The sequence below is a fragment of the Trichosurus vulpecula genome, chromosome 6 (assembly GCF_011100635.1).
Source record: "Trichosurus vulpecula isolate mTriVul1 chromosome 6, mTriVul1.pri, whole genome shotgun sequence".
Taxonomy (NCBI): domain Eukaryota; kingdom Metazoa; phylum Chordata; class Mammalia; order Diprotodontia; family Phalangeridae; genus Trichosurus; species Trichosurus vulpecula.
In genome coordinates this window covers 274,959,296-274,977,735 of record NC_050578.1, presented here as the reverse complement: position 1 = coordinate 274,977,735, position 18,440 = coordinate 274,959,296, and the positions used below count along the sequence as shown (strand labels likewise).

General features: G+C 47.8%; 1 protein-coding gene across 1 annotated transcript; it reads right to left on the bottom strand.

Moving 5' to 3' along the window:
* Positions 1 to 9,987: 9,987 nt before the first annotated feature.
* SPDYC (speedy/RINGO cell cycle regulator family member C) lies at positions 9,988 to 16,014 on the bottom strand. Its single transcript, XM_036765302.1, has 9 exons — positions 15,906 to 16,014; positions 15,549 to 15,607; positions 14,815 to 14,900; positions 14,508 to 14,679; positions 13,872 to 14,226; positions 13,197 to 13,239; positions 11,886 to 11,917; positions 11,435 to 11,515; positions 9,988 to 10,043 (listed from the first exon to the last, which is right to left on the bottom strand). The coding sequence occupies exons 1-9, from the start codon at positions 16,012 to 16,014 to the stop codon at positions 9,988 to 9,990; spliced, it is 993 nt and encodes a 330-aa protein (XP_036621197.1).
* Between the last annotated feature and the right edge of the window lie 2,426 nt (positions 16,015 to 18,440).

Sequence of the window (18,440 nt, the reverse complement as noted above, 5' to 3'; positions counted from 1 at the left end):
CCCTTCGAGGCGGCCCCCTCCCGCCCCATTTTGGGATGGCTTCCCCTCCCCCCCTCTCCCTCCCCCTTCCCCTCCCCCTCCCCCTTCCCCTCCCCCTCCCCCTTCCCCTCCCCCTCCCCCTCCCCCTCCCCCTCTCCCGCGCTGCAGTGCCCTGGCCTTGGATGCCTCCGCGGGCCGCGCGCCCCCCCCTGCAGGACCGTGGGAGGGCTGGACAGCGACAGCTCCGCTTCACCTCCCCCCTTTCCCATCCAGGGCCATGGCGGGGGGCTGCTTTCAGGCCCAGCCCTCCAGGAGTTCGCACTTTACTACGGGAAACAACGTAGGAAATGGGGGCGTTGGTCTAGAGGGTCCCTGAGGTGCCTTCCAGCTCTAGATCTAAGGTTCTATGTGTGACCCTGAGCGAAGCACTTACCCTCCCTGGCCTCAGTTTTTCCATCTGTAAAATTCGAGCGCTGGACTAGAGGGCCTCTGATGACCTAGGATCTACTATGTAGATAAACAGGTAGATGTACACAAGGTATTAAGATCGAGGTCCATCCCAACAGACATTTTTATAAAGCAGCTACTTGGTACAAGACGAGACAGAGCTAAACAACAGGGAAACACAGGCACAACGAAAAACAGAAGCTGACATTCTGAGCTCCTCCTGCATGCCAAGAGCACTTTCTTAGTGCATAGAGCTTGGGGCCTGGAGTCAGGAAGACTCATTTTCCTGAGCGCAAATCTGGCCTCGGATATTTACTAGCTGTGTGATGCCGGGCAAGTCACTTCACCCTGTTCCTCAGTTTCCTCGTCTATAAAATGAACTGGAGAAGGAAATGGCAAACCCCTTCAGTGTCTCTGCCAAGAAAACCTCCAGTGGGGTCGTGGAGTCAGGCACGATGGAAGTGACTCAACAACAAAAGCGGCCAGAGAATTTCGTCACCTAGAAGATTAATGCCAGATGATTTAAAAACAAAAAATCCCCAACTTCGGGGAGCTGGAGATCAGGTCCCTACTAGCCAGCTCCACCCCCTCTCCCCCCAAAACTGGGCCTTTGGAGCTTAACCTGCTGTGACACCTAGGCCTATATATCAATGAGGAAAAGCATTTGTCAAGCACTTACTAAACAGAGCAGCAGAGAGAGTGCTGGGCCTGGAGTCGGGTAGACCTGAGTTCAAATTCTGCCCCAGACACTAGCTGTGTAACCCTGGGCAAGTGACTTCATTTGTTTGTTTGTTTCCTTAACTGAAAAAAATAGGAATAATTACAACTCCTATTTCCCAGAGCTGCAGTGAGGCTTGGCACACAGGCATTTAATAAGTGCTCGTTTCCACCACATGCACAGGCCCCCTCCTTGTAATCTTTAAGGTGCTGTGGAAATCAAAGCAGTTTTCATCAGAACATCTCTCAGGCCTCTCCAAAGCTTCCCAAGTGAGGCCTGGGTTAGTACAGGAGCTCCATCCTCGACAAGAACTTAATAATTGCTTGCTTGATTCACAGTAGGTGCTAAATAAATGCTTTTTGACTTGATTGGGGGCCCATTGCCACCCTGTATCACCACCAGATCTTACAGCTAGAAGAGGTTAGCAGATAGCCACTAGCCTAACTGATGCCTAGAGCTGAAACTCAGAATCTGGGCAGCTTGAGTTCAAATCCTTCTTGAGCATTTCCTAGCTGGGTAACCTATGCCTCAGGTCTCATTAGTAAAATGGGTCAGAGCAGCCGCCCCACAGGTTGTTATGAGGATCACAAAATAGTTCCCATTCATCCTGTGCGTTTCTCTTTTTGCGTATATTTGTTCGTGTGTTGTCTCCCCCACTAGACCATAAGCTCTTTGAAGGCAGGGACTGCTTTTGACTCTTTTTGTATCCCCAGCGCTTAGCACAGTACCTGGCACATAGTAGGTGCTTAATAAATCTTTAGGGACTGATTCTTGATCGAATGAGGGAACATACATAAAGTATTTGCAAACATTAAAGCATCACTAAGTGCTAATTACTATTAAGAGACAATGTCTTGTAGATAGGGTGCTGGCCTTGGAGTCAGAAAAACCACTTCTGATGCTAATGACCATGTGACTCTGGGCAAGTCACTTCCAGTGACTCTAAGGCTTGTTGGGTGGAGGGAATGTCCTCATCCACAAGTTCACTGTACTAATGTGCTGTATGTTGTTCAGTCCTTTCAGTCATGCCCAACTCTTCGTGACCCCACTTGGGGTTTAGATAGTTAGGCGTGGAATCAGAAAGACTCATCTTCCTGAATTCAAATCTTTCTTACTAGCTGTGTGACCCTGGGCAAGTCGCTTAACCCAACTTGCCTCAGTTTCCTCATCTGTAAAATGAGTTTCAGAAGGTAATGGCAAACTACTCCAGTATCTCTGACAAGAAAACCCCAAATGGGGTCATGGAGAGTCAGACATACATGAAAAAAAAAAGCACACCTAAACAACAACAACCCTATGCTAATAGCTCTCATCTATTATTATTTTAAAATAAAATTTTAGTGCTATCTTGTTTTTACATCACCAGTATTTCTCACAGTATCCCTCCCATGTCCATCTCCCAAGGAGCCACCCCATGTAACAAATATTTTTTTGAAAGAGGAAGATTTTTAAAAATCAAGAAAGTTGATCAACAAATTGAAAAAGTATGAAAATACATGCAATGTGTCCCCTCTGCAAGGGAGTGTGATGCAAGCATCTTCTCATTTCTCTACTTTGGGGCCATGCTGGTTCTTGTAATCCTCCATCATTGTCATCATCCACAGGCACCTCCAGAGAGTGGTCATACAGTCTCTCAAAGGCCCCAGTTGAAAGCAACCTGCCTATTTCCCAAGGCAGTCCATTCTACCTTTGCCTCTAGAGCCATCCAGTAGAATACAAGCTCCTTAAGGGTAGGGACAATTTTGATATTGTCTTATATCTAATTTATAAGAAGGTTTTCTTGGCATCAAACCTCTTTGCAACACCCCTCCACAGTGCTCCCACATCTAGCCTTTGGGTCCAGACAGAACAAATCCAATCTCCTTTCCCTATAACAGCCTTTCAAATGCTTGGAAATGGCAATTCAAATTTCCCACCAAATCTTCGGGTTAAACATGTCCATGACTAAGCACTGATCCCTGCGCTCAATTGACAAGCACTTATTAAGTGCCTGCTGTGTGCCAGGCACAGTCTTGAGGACCCTTGATATTGTGGTTATCCAGGTCAGACACATCCCAAGTTTTCAAAGTCCTTCCTAAAATATGACTCTCAGATCTGAACTCTAGGCTCCCTACATGGCCTGCCCACAGCAGAACCTGGCAAAACTGTGTTCTCACTTAGATTCTCTTAGCATGGCACCAAGATCACACCGACTTTTCTGGTGACGTCATCAAATTGTTGACTCATCTTGTACCTGTGGTCCATGCTGAGATTTTTTATCCAAAGAATCGTTATCCATCCATCTCTCCCCTACTTACTACACTGATGTTTTAAATTCAGGCCCCCCCCAACTGCTAATGCCTTCCCCATAAGGTGTCTTCCCACTTACTCCCTCGTATGTACTGTCTCCTCCATTAGAATGTAACTGCCTTGAGAGCAGGGACTATTTTGTCCCCCACCCCCACCCCCAATGCTTGGCACCGTGCCAGGCCCATAGGCAGTATGTAATAAATGCTTGTTGATTGGTTAACTTAAGTGTCAGACTGTGCATGTGATCCCGTTGAATCTCATCTTATTTCGTGAAGCCCTGCGTTCCAGTTGGGTCACAGACTTTTGGGATTCACTGATTCCAGGAACTCACTCCAGCTGTTTCTCCCAGTATCATCTCATCTGAAAATGTACTGAGCGCCATTTACAGCTTCTTCAATCAAACAAGCATTTATTGGAGTCCTAAGGTATGCCATGCCCTATGCCAGGCTCTGGAAATGGAAAGACAGAAGTGATAGTTCTTGCCCTCAAGGAGATTACATTCTATCATGCATATAAAGTATGAGCATATTTTACATTAATATTATATTTTATATTTATAAAATGGTGATTTTATTGATATAGAGAACTCCCGAGTGAGGAAATTCCCTCTATCAGTATAGGTCACCACCTTCTTGGTCCTTCTCATCTTGGAGTTACCGAGGACCCTCAGAGATTACGTAACTTGCCCAGGGTCACACAGTTAGCCTTCTGTGTCTCAAAGGCAGAACCTTAGGTCTTGCAGACTTTTATTCATGCTATCATATTGTTTCTCTTATCTGAAAGGGGCCAGAGGTCATTGGAGGAGGGGAAGCCAACAGCTGGGAGGGGAATCAGGAAAGATGAGAGGTGGGGCTTGGGCACCTTGCAGACTAAAGAGACTAAGATGCAGAGGAGAGGAGGGAGTGCATTCCAGGCATGGAGCCAAACCTGTGCATGTTAGGCCATTATGTCAGGACTGAAAAAGACATGGAAGGGGGCAATGTGCAAGAAGGCTGGAAAGACTAATTGAAGCCAAGGTACAAAGGGCTGTAAACACCCCAGGAGTTTATGTCTGATCCCGAAGGTGACAGAGATCCACTGGAGTTTATTGATCAAGGAAAGGATGTGGTCAGACTCAAGAAAATGACTTTGGTGTCTGTGTGAAGGATGGAATGGAGAGAAAAGAGATAAGATACAGAGTCCAAAGAAGGAGGCCAGGTGAGAGGGGAGGAGGACTTGGATGAGGATGTTGGGTACAGTGATGAAGCCAAGAGGTTGAACACAACATGTAGTGAAGGTGGAGGATGAGCTTCGGCATTATGTGGTGGACATGGGGTGAGTGGGGAGCGGAGGATGTTCCTGAGGTGGTGAACCCAGAGACTGGGAGGATAGTGGTACCTTGGACAATAATAGTGAAGTCTGGAAGTGGGGAGGGTTTGAGGAAGGGAAGAAGATAATGGGTTTTGTTTTGGACATGCTGAATTTGAGTTGCCACAGGGACTCCTGCTTAAAAAGTCCAACATGCAATTAATTCATGATGCCAGACTGGAGCTCGAGAGAAACCAGGACTAGATATACAGACCCGGGAGTCAACTGCACAGAGATGACCACTGAAGCCATGGGGGCTCAAGAGCTCATTGAGAGAAAGCCCAGGGCTTAGAACAGAGCCTCTCAGCCCACAGTTAGGGCACAGGAACCAGCAAAGATACTGGGAAGCCATCAGACTTCTTCCACATCATTGAGAAAAATGTTGACTAGTCAAACACAGATGGCTGACATTGAACCATTAGTGAGTCAACAAGCATTAAGTACCTACTATGTGCCAGGCAATGATGCTAAGCCCTGGGGATTCAAAGAAAGGCAAAAATTGAGCTGGTCTTCAAGGAGGTTATATTCTAATGTAAATAACTAAGTATATCCAAGATAAATATACAGAGTAGATGGAAAGTATTCTGGGGGGAAGGCACTATGGAAACTGAGAAAGATCTTTCTCAGAAGGTGAGATGTGCACTGTCTGGAAGGAAGCCAGAGAAGCTAAGACAAAGAAATGAGAGGGGCAGAGTGTTCTAGGTATGGGGGACAGCCAATGCAAAGGATCACAATCAGGAAATGGAGTATCATAGTCAATGAACTGCAAGGAAGCCAATGTTGCTGAATCAGAGTACATGAAAAGGAGTAAGGTACAAGGAGACTTGAAGGGGAGGAAGGGACCAATCTGTGAAGCACTTTAACTCCCAGACAGTGGGGGTTAGTAATTGATCCTAGATATCATAGGGAACTACTGGAGCTCATTGATCAGGAGAGATGGACATGGCCAGAACTTTGATTTAGGAAAATCAACCTATCAAAAAACATTTATGGAGCCAATATGGCGGCTGGAAAGCAGGGACCTGCATGAGCTCCCACCCAGGTCCCTCCAAAAACCTATAAAATATGGCTCTGAACAAATTTTAGAATTGCAGAACCCACAAAATAGCAGAGGGAGGCAGGGCTCCAGCCCAGGACAACCTGGATGGTCGCTGGGTGAGGTCTATCGAACACAGAGCTGGGAGCAGAGGGGAGCGGAGCTCAGCGTGGGCGGCGACAGGACCAACCAGACCAGGAGCCGGGCAGAACAAGCCCTAGCGCCCTGAATCCGTGAGCTGTGGCAGTTACCAGACTTCTCAACCCACAAACACCAAAGACAACAGAGAAGGTTAGTGGGAAAAGCTGCGGGGACAGAGTGGAAGGAGTTCCCGGTTTGGCAGCTGCCCCCGGGGGCAGGGGGGGAGGTGCAGCTACAGCTGCAGTTGCTTCCAGCCCCAGGTCCACCTGGTGGGAGGAATTAAGTGGCGGATCAGAGCAGGAGTGCACAGCCTGCTTAAGATTTGCATCAGGTCCTGGTTGGTGGTTCTTGGGGAAGGAGGAGTGCTGGTGTGGCAGAGCTGGCTGTGTAGAAATAGCTCTGAAAACAACAGCACATCCCCTCAAGCTTGGAACAAGGTATTCTCTACTCTTCAATCAGTCATACTCTGATGAAAAACTCAAGGGTTAAGTAAGTCGGCTGGGAACATGGCCAGGCAGTGAAAATGCACTCAGATTCAGTCTCAGACTTTGGAATCTTTCTTTGGTGACAAAGATCAAAACATACAGCCAGAAGAAGTCCACAAAGTCAAAGAGCCTACATCAAAAGCCTCCAAGAAAAACATGAACTGGTCTCAGACCATGGAAGAGCTCAAAAAGGATTTGGAAAAACAAGTTAGAGAAGTAGAGGAAAAATTAGGAAGAGAAATGAGAAGGATGCGAGAAAACCGTGAAGAACAAGTCAATGACTTGATAAAGGAGAACCAAAAAAATACTTAAAAAAATACTGAAGAAAACAACAACTTAAAAAATAGACTAACTCAAATGGCAAAAGAGCTCCAAAAAGCCAATGAGGAGAAGAATGCCTTGAAAGGCAAAATTAGCCAAATGGAAAAGGAGGTCCAAAAGACCACTGAAGAAAATACTACCTTCAAAATTATATTGGACCAAGTGGAACCTAGTGACTTGATGAGAAATCAAGATATTATAAAACAGAACCAAAGGAATGAAAAAGTGGAAGACAATGTGAAATATCTCATTGGAAAAACCACTGACCTTGAAAATAGATCCAGGAGAGATAATTTGCAAATTATTGGACTACCTGAAAGCCATGATCAAAAAGAGAGCCTAGATATCATCTTTCAAGAAATTATCAAGGAGAACTGCCCTGATATTCTAAAGCCAGAGGGTAAAATAGAAATTGAAAGAATCCACCAATCCCAAAAAGAAATATCCTAGGAATATTGTCACCAAATTCCAGAGCTCCCAGATCAAGGAGAAAATACTGCAAGCAGCCAGAAAGAAACAATTTGAGTACTGTGGAAACACAATCAGAATAACACAGGATCTAACAGCTTCTACCTTAAGGAATTGAAGGGCTTGGAATATGATATTCTGGAGGTCAATGGAGCTAGGATTAAAACCAAGAATCACCTACCCAGCAAAACTGAGTATCATGCTCCAAGGCAAAATATGGAGTTTCAACAAAATAGAGGACTTTCAAGCTTTCTCAGTGAAAAGACCAGAGCTAAACAGAAAATTTGACTTTCAAACACAAGAATCAAGAGAAGCATGAAAAGGTAAACAAGAAAGAGAAGTCATAAGAGACCTACTAAAGTTGAACTGTTTTGTTCACATGCCTACATGGAAAGATGATGTGTATGATTCATGAGACCTCAGTATTAGGGTAGCTGAAGGGAATATGCGTATATACATGTATATGTATATAGGTGTGTATATATATATGGGTATGTATATATATATGTGTGTGTGTGTGTGTGTATGCATGTATATATGTATGAGTATTATGTGTATATACATAGACAGAGGGCACAGGGTGAGTTGAATATGAATGGATGATATCTAAAAAAATAAAATCAAATTAAGGGATGAGAGAGGAATATATTCAGAGAGGGAGAAAGGGAGAGATAGAATGGGGTAAATTATCTCTCATAAAAGTGGCAAGAAAAAGCAGTTCTGTAGGAAGGGAAGAGGGGGCAGGTGAGGGGGAATGAGTGAATCTTGTTCTCATAAGATTTGACCTGAGGAGGGAAGGAGGAAGAAGATAAAAAAGGGGGGATGATAGAAGGGAGGGCAGATGGGGGAGGAGCTAATCAAAAACAAACACTTTCGAAAAGGGACAGGGTCAAGGGAGAAAATTCAATAAAGGGGGATAGGTTAGGAAGGAGCAATATATAGTTAGTCTTTCACAACATGAGTATTGTGGAAGGGCTTTACATAAAGATACACATGTGGCCTATGCTGAATTGCTTGCCTTCCTAGGGAGGGTGGGTGGGGAGGGAAGAAGGGAGAGAATTTGGAACTCAAAGTTTTAAAAACAGATGTTCAAAAACAAAGAAAAAAGTTTTTGCATGCAACTAGGAAATAAGATACATAGGCAATGGGGCTTAGAAATTTATCTTGCCCTACAAGAAAGGAAGGGAAAAGGGGATGGGAGGGGAGTGGGGTGACAGAAGGGAGGGCTGACTGGGGAACGGGGCAACCAGAATATATGCCATCTTGGAGTGGGTGGGAAGGTAGAAATGGGGAGAAAATTTGTAATTCAAACTCTTGTGAAAATCAATGCTGGAAACTAAATATATTAAATAAATTTTTTAAAAATACATCATTGTGAACACATGAACAAGTCAATTAACCATACTGGGCTAATAAAAGTGAAAAGTATTTGTTTGAAAAAAAAAAACATTTATTAAGTTCTATGATGGGCCAGGCACTGTGCTAAGCACTGGGGATACAAAAAAAAAAAAGGCAAAAGTTGTTTCTGCCTTCAAGGAAGTTAACAGTCTAATTGGGGAGACAACGTGCAAACAAATAGATGCAAAGTGAGATATGTACAGGATAAATAGGAAATAATTAAAAGAGGGAAGGCACTAGAATTAAGAGGAATTGGGGAAGGCTTCCTGCAGAAGGTGAGTCGGGACTTGAAGCCAGGGAAAATCGTTTTGACAGCTGAGTAGATGACAGACTGGAGTTGGGGGTGATTTGGATCCAGGGGACCAGGTTAGAAGGTGTATCAGTAGTCTTGGGGCAGGTGATAAGGACCTGGTGGCTGGGAGAGTGAAGACAAAGGGATGTTTATGAGAAATGTAAAAGTGGAAGTATCACAATTAGGCAACTACTGGGACATATGGGTTAAGTACAAGTGGAAAGTCTAGTATGACACAAAGTTGTGAGCCTCAGTGGCTGGGAGGGTAGCAGTGCCCTCAAGAGTAATAGGGAGGTTGGGAGGGTTTGAGGCAAAAAGATAATGACTACAGTTTGGGATGGGTTGTGTTTAAGAGGTCTACAGGACATCCAGTGAGAGTTGTCAGAAAGGAGAGAATACAGGTTACTAAGAGTGTCAGAGACTGCAAAGAGTCAGGAGGGAGAAAAGGCCGTTTGATTTGGCAATTAGGAAATCCTTGGTAACTATGGAGAGGGCAGTTTCAGTTGAAAGAAGTCGGAAGCCAGATTGCAGAATTTGGAAGAGAATAAGAAGAAAGGAAGTGGAAGAGGGAGGGAGCAAGGACAGCTTTCTCAAGGAGCTGAATGGTGGAAGGGATCAAGTGAAGAATTTCTTTATGATCCTATTTGAAGGCAGAAGCTAAGGAGCCAGTAGAGAGAGAGGATTGAAGATTAGTGAGAAACTGGGGGTGAGAGAGGGACAAATACACTGAAGAGGCTGGGAGGGAATGCAATAAGGGGTCGAGGCCCTGGCAAGAAGGACCACATCTTCATTGGCAACTGGAGTGAAGGATGTGGTGAGGAAAACTGTTGGAATGATGGATGATAAAAAGAGAGAAAGGGGGGGGCTGTCCTCAGGTGGCTCCAACTTTAAGACCTTAACTTAGAAAGGCCAAGGTCACCCAGTGCATCCTGGGCCATTGCCACTCATCTGGACTTTGTCTTGCCACTAGACATGGAGGACTCTGGGGAAGAGTGAGGCTCCAGACTTTCCACTGGGCCTCACTTAATCCAATTCACGAACAAGTCAAGACAAGGCCCTTGTGAGGTCATGGGTCCTCTTGGAGAACAAAGGATGAAACACAAGTATCAGGGAAGTAGGAGGCTGAAAGGGCAAGGGAAGGTTTGAGGAGAGCAGGAGCTTGTGGAACAGCTGCTGGGGAGAAGAAGACAGTAAATCAATGGGGAAAGAATAGAATGTTTACCTGGTGGCACTTAAGGCCAATTAAGATTAGATCAGTTTATAGTAGCACCAGGGTGCTTTCCTCCAACTCCATTCACCAGCATGAGAACAGGAGCAAAGGAGGGAGATAGAAGAGTGTCCAGGGCTGGGGATCTGGCCAGCTGTGATCAGTCTAGGACAAGGGGGCAGTGGTTATTTGTTATGGCTATTGTGTTGATTCTTTCAGTCAGATCTGATCTCATTTGGGATTTTCTTGCCAGAGATACTGGAGTGGTTTGCCATTTCTTCTTCCAGCTCACTTTACAGAGGAGGAAACTGAGACAAAGAGGGTGAAGCGACTTACCCAGGGTCACAGAGCTAGTGTCTGGGGCCAGATTTGAACCTGAGAAGATGAGTTTTCCTGACTACAGGCCAGGCTTTCTATCTACTGCACCACCTGGCTGTCCTTAGCAATGGATCTGAGATCAAGGCTAGTGGAGAGCTGAATTGGTTCACATAGAGAAAAGAGGAGAGTCTAGCCCATGTAGGAGAGGTCACACTGAAGATGAACAGGCTAAGGGGATGGCAGGCACAGGAAAAGATGGCATCATCACAGATCATGTGCTGATAAAGGAGGTTGATGAAATATTTACGAGCAGGACCATCTCTTGGGGTAGCTGAGGTGAGGAGGAAGGGGTCACAGCAACTGAGTAGATGGAGGAACTGGGAAGTCAGGTTGCCTGGGAGAGCACCAGTAAGTATGTGACTAAAAAAAAGTTAAAAAAAATGTGTGTGACAGGAGATGGAGAGGAAAAACTGGACAGTGAGCCAAGCCCTAAACTCACTGAGGAGAGAGGATGCCCTGGGAGGTGTTAGATAAGAGCCACAGAGTCTGGATGGGGTAATAATTTGGGTATGAGCCTCCCAGGCGGAAAGAATGTTAGAGATGGGGAGCAAGAGCCTGGAACTGGCAACCAGAAGCAAAGAATATTGACTTCCCACCACGACCCGAGAATCAGGGTGTATAACAGCAGAGCAGTCGTGGAGAGAGTGCCTAGAGAAGGGTCAGGGTCAGCAGGGAGCCAAAAGAGAGAAGGAAAGAGAAAGGAAAATGTTTCAAATAAAAGAAGTTTGTTAATTATTAGGCTGGCATTCCAGGGGGCACAGCAGAAGGAGAGCTGGCCAGATCTGACATGGGAGAGGGTAGGGTTGATATTGACAGAAGTGAGAAAGCATTGGGGGGTGGGAAGGAGAAGGGAGGGGGCCAGTACCTGGGGCTAGGAGTGTGCTGACCCTAAGAGGCTGGCAGGCAGCATTCAAGGTGGAAGCCTTACCTTCTGCAAGGTGGGAGATGGAAGAAATTTTGTCCCCAGAGGACAGCGAGCCTGCTACCAGAGACAGTCCTGGGGCAGGACCTGATGGGAGCAGGCAGCCACAGAAGGCGGTGGTCTGGCCTTTCAAACAGGCCTGAAGCCACCTGACTGGCCCACATAGGATCACAGATCCAGAGACTGACGGGGCCTCAGACACCATTGAGTCCAACCCCTTCAGTTACAGATGAAGAAACTGAGGCCAAGAGGTCATGACTCGCCCAGGGTGACCCAGTTTGCACATCTCAGGCACAATTTGAACTCAGGCCCAGTACCTATCCCCTCTGCCACCTCAAGGCCTCATCTGTCCAACTTGTCTACCAGGATAAACCAAGAAACCATGGAGAGATTTGCCAAAGACTGCCCGGCACATTCCTTCTGAGGCCCCCTCCAGCCTCTCCCAACTGCCACTCACCTTGGCTCAGCCTCTTTCGTCCCCTCCCCCACCTGCAGCAGGGAAGGTCCAGCTTCAGCACACCCCTCCCCCTTCCATCCCTCCCTTCTCAAAGCCTCCGTATTTGTTACTCACAGAGCACTGTGAGAAGGGCTGGATTGGGAGTCAAAGGATCTGAGTTTGAATCCTAGCTCAGCCATCTATATGACCTTGACTTCACCTCTCTGAGACTCAGTTTCCTCACCTGCCAAGTGAAGGGGTTGGACGAGATGGCCCCTGGAGGTCCCTGTCTGCAACCCTAAAAATCTGGTCTTCCCAAATTGGAGACCTCAAATGGTTCCCAAGACACTGAGTGACATCATTCAGTTAGTACCAGGCCCAAGTCCAAAGCTTCCCCCGCCCCTGTAGCTCCTAGGTCAGGTCTCTGGGGCCAAGGAACAAAAGCAGTCCACCTGTCCCCACCTCAACTACTATCCCAACCCCCTCACTCTTCATATTTTTCTCTCTAAGCCAAAGGCCAATACCTCGAAGTCACCGGGAGGAAAGTGTTTTGTGAAAAACCAAATATACTAAAAATATGAGATATGAGACTAGATTATGGGGGGGAGGGGAGCTCATTTTAATTGGACATGCCACCATTTAGGGTCCCTCTGCCTTCTTGATTCAGACAGGGAAAAAAATCATCTCCAGAGCAGGCTGGGGGGCTGACAGCCACTTGTCCTTTGGGAAGATCCAGGGCTGTGAGTATAATTCAGAGAAAAGTATGCTAAATCTAAAGTCAGAGGGCCTGGGTTTGAATCTCAACTCTGTCACTTACTGTCTGCATGCCAGGGCCTCAGTTTCTTCAACTGTAAAATTGGGGGGGGGCTGAAATAGTATGGCTTCTGAGACTGATCTCTAAACTAGTAGAAGGCAGGGAGACCAGAATGTCAAGAGACAGCTTCCCAGGTGGAGTCATTTGCATTGCTAACTAGGTGCTAAGCTTCCTGGTCTCATTTTTGGTTCGGTGGCTCAAGTTCCATCTCTGGTGGAGGAACCCAGTGAGATTGTAACCCCTCCTCCGAGTTTCCACCAAGAGTCAAACCAAACCCTAAACACAATGTCTCTTCTCCAATTTATTAAAGAAGAAACCAAGACCGTTGTGGTGTCAAGAAGAATAGTAGTTATACAGCAAGGAAGGCTGATACTTAATCACTAGGAAGCTGAAGAAGAGAAGGAAGGAGGAGGGCAGCAGAGATGCCAGCCGCAACCAGGAAGGGCAGTCATCCCACAAAGGGGCAACTGCAGAGAGAGGCCAGCAGGCTGATCCCGGATGCTCTTTATCCCACTGACTGCCAGGAAACAGGGGAGACAGCAGCAGCCAGCTCTGGCAGGACTGTGGGGAGAGGAGGAGAAAGTCAGTATGGCGCTACAAACACTGGGGAGAGAGAGTGGAGCCTAAGATCAGCCTCTGCTCACTCTCCCTTCCTACTCTAAATTTAATAAGCATTTACTAGACACGGGGATACAGAGATAAATGTGGGGAGGAAATAGCTCCTGCCCCCAAGAAGCAAAGGGTCAGTCTACTGACCCAGGTATGTACTATCTTCACAAAACATAAAGGGAGAACTCCAATCAGGACCAGCCTCCAGTAGAAGGGAGCACTTGAAGGTATTAGGGGTCCTACAAAGCTAAATGTGCATGAGGTACAGACATCCTCAACGAAGACAAGAAACGCTGCATATGGGCAAGTGGGCCAGCATGGAGTTGATGAGGTAACATTCATTCTCGAAAGATCACAGGATCCAGAGTGTGAAAGGTTTTTGAGTCCGAGAGGCATTCTGCATCTTGGCCACTGAAGCCTCAAGGGTAACACCTGCACACTTCTCATCCTCCCTCCTTTTCTCTTTCCCAGACCTTGGTTTCCTGTGGACAAGCAATTACCCTACCTCCCAAGACCCCCCTCTCCCCTCCCCCAAAAAACACACACCCCACCCCGTTCCTCTTCCCGATCTTCTCCACACTCACTCTGCAAAGTGTAGGTCCCGGGTTCTAGCTGCAGCTTTGGAGGGAGAATGAGGAAAAAGTTCCTGGGCCAAGGGGCCAATGAAAGAATGGGAAGGGACTGAGCTGGAGGAGGTTGTTTGGGGTACTGCTGCTGGGGGGGATGCTGTTTAAGGGAGTTCTGTGTGGGGGACGGCTGTCTGGGAGGAAATGGAGAATGGCCCCACCGGACCCAGCAGCCCAGTGGAGAGAGATCTGAGACATGGGACATGACGGCAGAACAGCTCTGGTCTCCCTGGGGGGAGCCTCGACGAGCCCCTCCATGGTGGGCAGGCCGTTCCCTGGTCCAGGCCCAATGGGATGGTTCCCTTGCCATGACCTGAAAGGAGACGAGATCAGTAGCCCAAGCATTCTGGGGGGAAGAGGGAAAGGAAGCTGTGCTCATTAGCCCCTGAGAGCTATCAGAGTGAAGCAGAGACCCATGGAGAAGTCAGAGGGCCTGCATTCCCCACTTTATCAGAGTCCCTTCCCCTCCCTAAGCCTCAGTTTCCCCAAGTATAAAATAGTTAGACTAGATTTCCAAGGTTCCTCCCAGCTCTGACATCCCAGGTCCTATGTTCTAAGGTCCCTCCCAGTTCCAATACCCCATGATTCCCTCACCTCTTCACAACAGTGCCGGCTCACAGCTGCCCGGTAGCCCATCCGGGCCCACAGCTGGTCCCTCCGACGAAGGAAGCTGGGCACGAGTTTCCGCCAGCCCCTGCCTAGGGCCCAGGGCAAAATCTCATACTTGGGGTCCTCTCTGTCTTCCTCCATATCATTAGCTAGATACCTGCAGTGCCCACCAGGGGTCATAGGAACAAAGCCAACACGAGCACGATTTCATGAATGTTGTATTTAAACAGCCCCTTTTGCCAGTCTCTCCCACACTCCTCCCCCCCCACACATACACATGCCCCTTACTTACAAGGCTAAGAAGAGGTTGCTGTGGGTATATTCGCTGAGCTCCAGGCCAGCTCTTTGGAAATAAATCAGGGCCATCGCCAAGAGATACTACACAGAGACAGAAATGGGATGGTCAGCCTCTTTAGTCTTCCTGGTTGGCAGGACAGTCCCTAGGGCTAGTCCATCCTGAGGGCCCTAAACCGCATCAGCCCAGCCCAGGGAGGCAGGCTCCCTTAGTAAAATCTCAAGACTGGGAGACAGAATCTCAGCCCCTTCATTAGTCCCCAGTGGGCCCTGACCTCCCTCTCCCCTTTAGAACACAGGTTAGGGTTAGGGTGAGGCTAGGGGCAAGGAAGGGCAGGCCAGGGCCAGTGCTTCTTTTTTTATTCCTGCTACAAGGCACACAGTAGGTGCTGAACTCGTGCTCAGTCAAGGAAGTCCATTTGCCACCGAGAAATATGGCCTTAGGACTGCCTGGTCCAGCTAAGTGTTAAAGCAGGGACTGGGCTGTAATGGGTATCTGCATCCCCAGCCTGGTACAGAATGGATGCTTCATGAATGCTGGTAGGCTGATGCCTCTGCCTTGCTGCCTTTTGTGATTTAAGTGGGAATAAATGGTGGAGGACGGGGAGGTGGCTGATAGGTTTGCAGGTGTCCCTGCTAACTCAGTGAGGATTCTGCTCCCCCCCCATTTCTCCAAGGAGCCCAAGCCTCAGCACAGCTGTAACTGCTACCCCCACACTAAAATACACACACCTTATCAGAGACTTGAAAGCATAGATCGGTGGCAAAGAATTGCTGCAGGTAGCTATCCTCTGGGGAGAAGGTAGAGAGAAAGGAAGAGTCAGCCCCCCAACCCCACGCAAGGTTAACATCTCTTCCCTAGTAGCCCCTTACCCCCTCCCCCCAGGCAGATAAGAGCGAGTTCAGCCCAGTGTGAAGATGGGCCGTGGACACACCCTGGGGCAAAGGAAGAATGAGATTAAGCCCCATTCCTGGCCAGTGGAGAAAGCTGTGACCCAGTTAGTAGCTCCCCACCCTGTGGCTTGGCCCTCCTAAGAGACTCCTGAGACCAACCCGAGGGGAGCCAACCAGGTCCTCATCCTGTCTCACCTAGAAGGTTAAGGAAGGTGTGCACCTCTTGGTGCTGGCGGGAGGAGAGGTGCCCGGTGCCAGGAAGGGCCTCAGCGGAGTCCTGGCCTCGGTTCATCAGACTTATCATGGTGGCAGCAGGGAGGGAAGGAAGAAGGGAAAGGGAATACAGGACCTGTCCATAGAAGGAGGCAGAACCCAAGCCTCAGCCTCTCCTCTAGGTCTAGGAGAAGGGCTAGAGAGGATCAAACGAGTGGTAGAGCCCCTGAACCCCGGGGGCACCTTCTCTGAGGTCTAAGGGGCTACTGACTTCCTTCTCCCGCAGCCCCACCCCCAGAGCCAGCAGGGAAAGTCTTCTCTGTGCCCAAAAAACCCATCCTCTCTGGCCTCACCAGTGGGGGCGGCTGAGGACAGACCCTCATCCTCACTGCCCTCCCCCACATACACTCCCAGGGAAAGGGTGGAGAGAAGCTGGCTCACCTGAACAAGGTGATTACCCACAGCTTATCCCTCCCCCACCCCCATCTCCTCTCTATAAGGGCTCAGCCCCACCCCACACCCACCCCCCCACAGGTAGGCCCAGCCATCAATCAATCCTTTCAAGGTTCCTACCAATCTTCCTGGAGGGACTTTTTTTCTCCCCTTTCTCACCCCTCACTCACTCCAGACCCCCTGAGGATGGGGCCTGCTCTCAGGCAGGTAGTTCATCTTACGGAAGAGTACCGAGCCAGGTGAGGTGAAACCTAGCTGACTATTACCAAGGTGCCGAGGGCCTATTGCCCTGTAGTGATTTTTACCTGGCTAAATAGGATGAGACCCCACCTCTTTACTCTCCCTCTCCCTGCCCTCCTCCACCCCCCAACCTTGGATCCACTCCTCCGGGTTGGGAACTGACAGGGCCGAAGTAGATGGAGTCAGCCTGAGGCCTGGGTGCAATACATAGGACCTGGAATCAAAACCCTCCTCAGACACCAGCTCACTGTGGTGACCCTGGGCAAGTCACTTAACCTCTTTGCCTCAGTTTCCTCATCTGTGAAACAGAGACAATACTAGCACCTACCTCACAGCAGGGTCATTGTGAGAATCAAATGTAAGTAAAGTATTTTGCAAACTTCCAAACGCTATGTAAATGCTAGCAATTCTTACGAGAGAAGAGGGGGAGCTTTAAGAGTATGGAGTCCAATCCTCTTATTCTTCACTAATGAGGAGACAGCTTCAAAATGATTTCTTATCCCTCTCCAAAGAGAGTCAGCCAGCCAGGCGGTGAAGTGGAGAGAGCACCAGCCCTGGAGTCAGGAGGACCTGAGTCCTAGTCTGGCTTCAGACACTTACTAGCTGTGTGATCCCGGCAGGTGTCAGTAAGGTGGATTCTTGTTATTATTTCTTGGAGTTCAATTTCCCAGGATCCATGGCCATAACAACCTCAGTTTCTCAGGCTCGTGGTTCAAAACCTCTCCACCACACTTGTGCAGCATCATATAACAATAAGTAACATGTGTGCTGAAATTGTAAACATCCACTGTGACTGGGCAGAGAGATATAGGGATGAGAGGACGTAACCTTGTGAGGCCATTGCTGGCGATATGCCTTCTTTGGCTGATGTCCTATAAAACAAGCGGGCATTGGTTAGTGAGTTGGGAAATCTTTATGGTTCGATGAACAAGCTGGGATGCTGTGTGTCTTGATCTGCCTCCATCAAGGCTTGGGAGAGCGGAATCTGTGTGTGCCTCAACCGGCCCCCCATTGAAGCTTGAGGGGATTTAGGAGATGCACAAGTTGTGCCTGTCTCAATTGACCCCACCTGGATGTAGGAGTAGTTGCCCCCCTTCTCGCCAGCCCCTGTGAGAAGGATGATTAGGGAATGCTGTAGGAGTTTGTGGTGCTTCCATTATCGGCAATATTGTGTTAGAGAAAACTAGACTAGAATAAAGCTTATCATTAACCCCTTTGAAGCTGTTTTCCTGTCTGACCAGATCAAGAGTGAACCTGTTAGAGGCTGGAGTCCGACATCTCCAGTGCCTCCTGTGTGTTATTCATCTAACAGCAGATCATTTCACCCCAATTGCCTCAACAACAACAAAAAAGACAGAGAGAACATCTGTTAAGCACTGGGGACACAAACACAAGCAAACAAGACAGTGCCTGGCCTCAAGAAGCTTACTCTCTAACAAGGGAAGACAACAATAAAGAAACCTGGAAAGCAAAGATCTCTGAGGACCGGAGGAAGGAACGACAGATGTTTATTTAGCCCAGAGAAGAGAAGACTCAGGGGAGACAGGAGAGGAGCTGCCTTGAACGTCTGAAGGGCTATCCTGTGGGGGATGTTAAGTTCATTTAGGATATTTTAGAGGGCAGAATCAGGAACAATGATTAGAAATTTGAAAGAAGCAAATGGACGCTTGAGGTCAGGAAGAAAAAACAACTTAATAATTAGGGATTAACAATGAACTCCCTAGGAAAAAATCTCCAGGGCCAGATGGTTTTACATGTGAATTCTATCAAAAATTTAAAGAACAACTAATTCCAATACTTTGTAGACTATTTGGGAAAATAGGT